This window comes from Neltuma alba, unplaced genomic scaffold, assembly GCF_004799145.2.
Source record: "Neltuma alba isolate B1F8T4 unplaced genomic scaffold, ASM479914v2 tig00005858_pilon, whole genome shotgun sequence".
Classification (NCBI taxonomy): Eukaryota; Viridiplantae; Streptophyta; class Magnoliopsida; order Fabales; family Fabaceae; genus Neltuma; species Neltuma alba.
In genome coordinates, this window is record NW_021634258.1 from 14,829 (window position 1) to 16,669 (window position 1,841).

The window sequence follows — 1,841 nt, forward strand, 5'->3', positions numbered from 1 at the left end:
TTTCCGGAAAAAAACTGCAAGATCTCAAAAAGACTAAAATAAACGAAATAATTAGAAAACACAGGAACGAAATAATTCACCTCACTATCTCAGGATCCCTCACGCGCAGCCACGCGGTGAGAACCCGACCCGAGAACTCCCCAAGTCGAACACCACTCGAAACCCTTGCTGCTGGATGTTTCCGATTATAGACAAACCGCCCGCAGTTCCGGCGAAGGCGAAGCAGAAGGTCCCACTGGTATCCACGGGGATCAGGTAATTCGTCGCTGGAAGTGACACGTCAGCACCTCGGAAATGTAGCACCACTGTTGGCACCTTCACCTCCGTCTTCCCTGACAAGTCGTAGCAGGTGTCGAAAAGCGAGAACTCCGGTGCTCGCTTCAGGGTGGACGCTCCCGCTCGGAATGCGTCCCTAAGGGCAATGTAAGCCGGCTGGGCGAGCCGAGTGACCGACGTGCCCGAGTCAAGGATGACGCCTCCGTTCCCAGCTGGATCGAGCCGGAACAACGAAGCCGAGAGTCCGCGGACCGGCGTCCCGCCCACGCTCATCCCGAGGAGTTCCACGTAGTAAAATGTATCGAGTTTGGGGTTTCTGAGAAGAGGAGTGAAACGAGCAGTTCGGGAAACAGCAGATTCACCGAACAAAATAGCAGACGGCCGAGATGAGGCAGACCGATCCACCAAGCAATACGAGAATTTCCGGTTGAACCGACGGCCAGCTTGAGCCGGGAACGATAGCCTCCCTCTTCCGAGGCCTAACAGACCCGCCGCACCGACGAAGAGTCCTTGATTATCGTGGCCACACCCCAGAGCCACTCGCGCCATCCTCGTCCCTCGAAACGTCAGTGTTTCGGTGACGAACTCGCCAACAGTGAACGAACCATCCCCATATGAAACTTGGTACATACAGACCTTCTTCTTCCTGTTACACCCAGAAGAGTCGAGTCGGTGGCAGAGCGGGGACCCACAAGGTACTCCGGCGAAGGATCTCGATTTGGAGGGGTTGAAAACGGGGTCGGTCTGAGTGTAGCATCTCTTACAGGGAGAACATTGGAGCCAAACGATGTCGCTTCCGGTATCCAGCACCATGTACATGTACCTCGGAGGCGTCCCTACACCGATACGCGTGAAGTATTCGCCACTGCCCTGAGCTAGACCCGAGATCACGGAGCTACTAAAACCCGACCCAGGACCACGGGTTCCATTATGGGCACGCGCTCGGGCAGCCATGGAGATGAGAGATTTGGCTCTGAGAGCATCTCGCTGAAGCCTGAGATTGAAGAGCTGATCGGGGGTCTTGTTAAAACTGAGAGCATCTACATGGTGTAGTTGAAGAGACATGGGAAGAGAAGATTCCAGATCCGATTGGAGAGCTTCGGGCTCGGATTCGGGCCATGAGAGGGTGGGCGGATGAGGGAGGGATTTGACAGGAAGAGTTTGGGTGTCGGAGGTAGCCGAAGAGAGGGTGAGGAAGACGAAGGCGAAGGGGAGAAGAAGAAGGGAATTTCTGGGTTCGGGAACCATTGAAGAAGGAAAGAGAGGAGTGTGCATTGATAGTGGGGGTGGCAGGGAGGATATATAATAAAAGAGAGAGAGTGAATGCGAAAGGGAAGAAGTTGGTGAGAAAGTGGGATCTCTGGTGAAATTACCGGTGGGGAAAAGAGCGGTTCATAATTGTGATTTTGGGTATAATTAGACTTGTGAGTTTTCAAATCAGTGATTAGGATTTCTACCCTGCATTGTTTATAACTTCATATCATTTTGTTGGTTGTTTTAGAAAATACTTTCTGTAACTGATTTTTCCGTGACTGTATCACATTTGCCTTTTTCTTTAGCCAGTT

The 1,841-nt window shown here is 52.2% G+C and overlaps 1 protein-coding gene across 1 annotated transcript; it reads right to left on the reverse strand.

Annotated features, from left to right (window-relative positions):
• LOC114748928 (aspartyl protease family protein 2-like) lies at positions 1 to 1,575 on the reverse strand. Its single transcript, XM_028937391.1, has one exon. The coding sequence runs from the start codon at positions 1,549 to 1,551 to the stop codon at positions 100 to 102; it is 1,452 nt and encodes a 483-aa protein (XP_028793224.1). The 5' UTR covers positions 1,552 to 1,575; the 3' UTR covers positions 1 to 99.
• Positions 1,576 to 1,841: the final 266 nt, after the last annotated feature.

Coding starts and splice junctions, on each gene's coding strand:
- LOC114748928 (XM_028937391.1), bottom strand. CDS start 1,551: ATGCACACTCCTCTCTTTCCTTCTTCAATGGTTCCCGAACCCAGAAAT.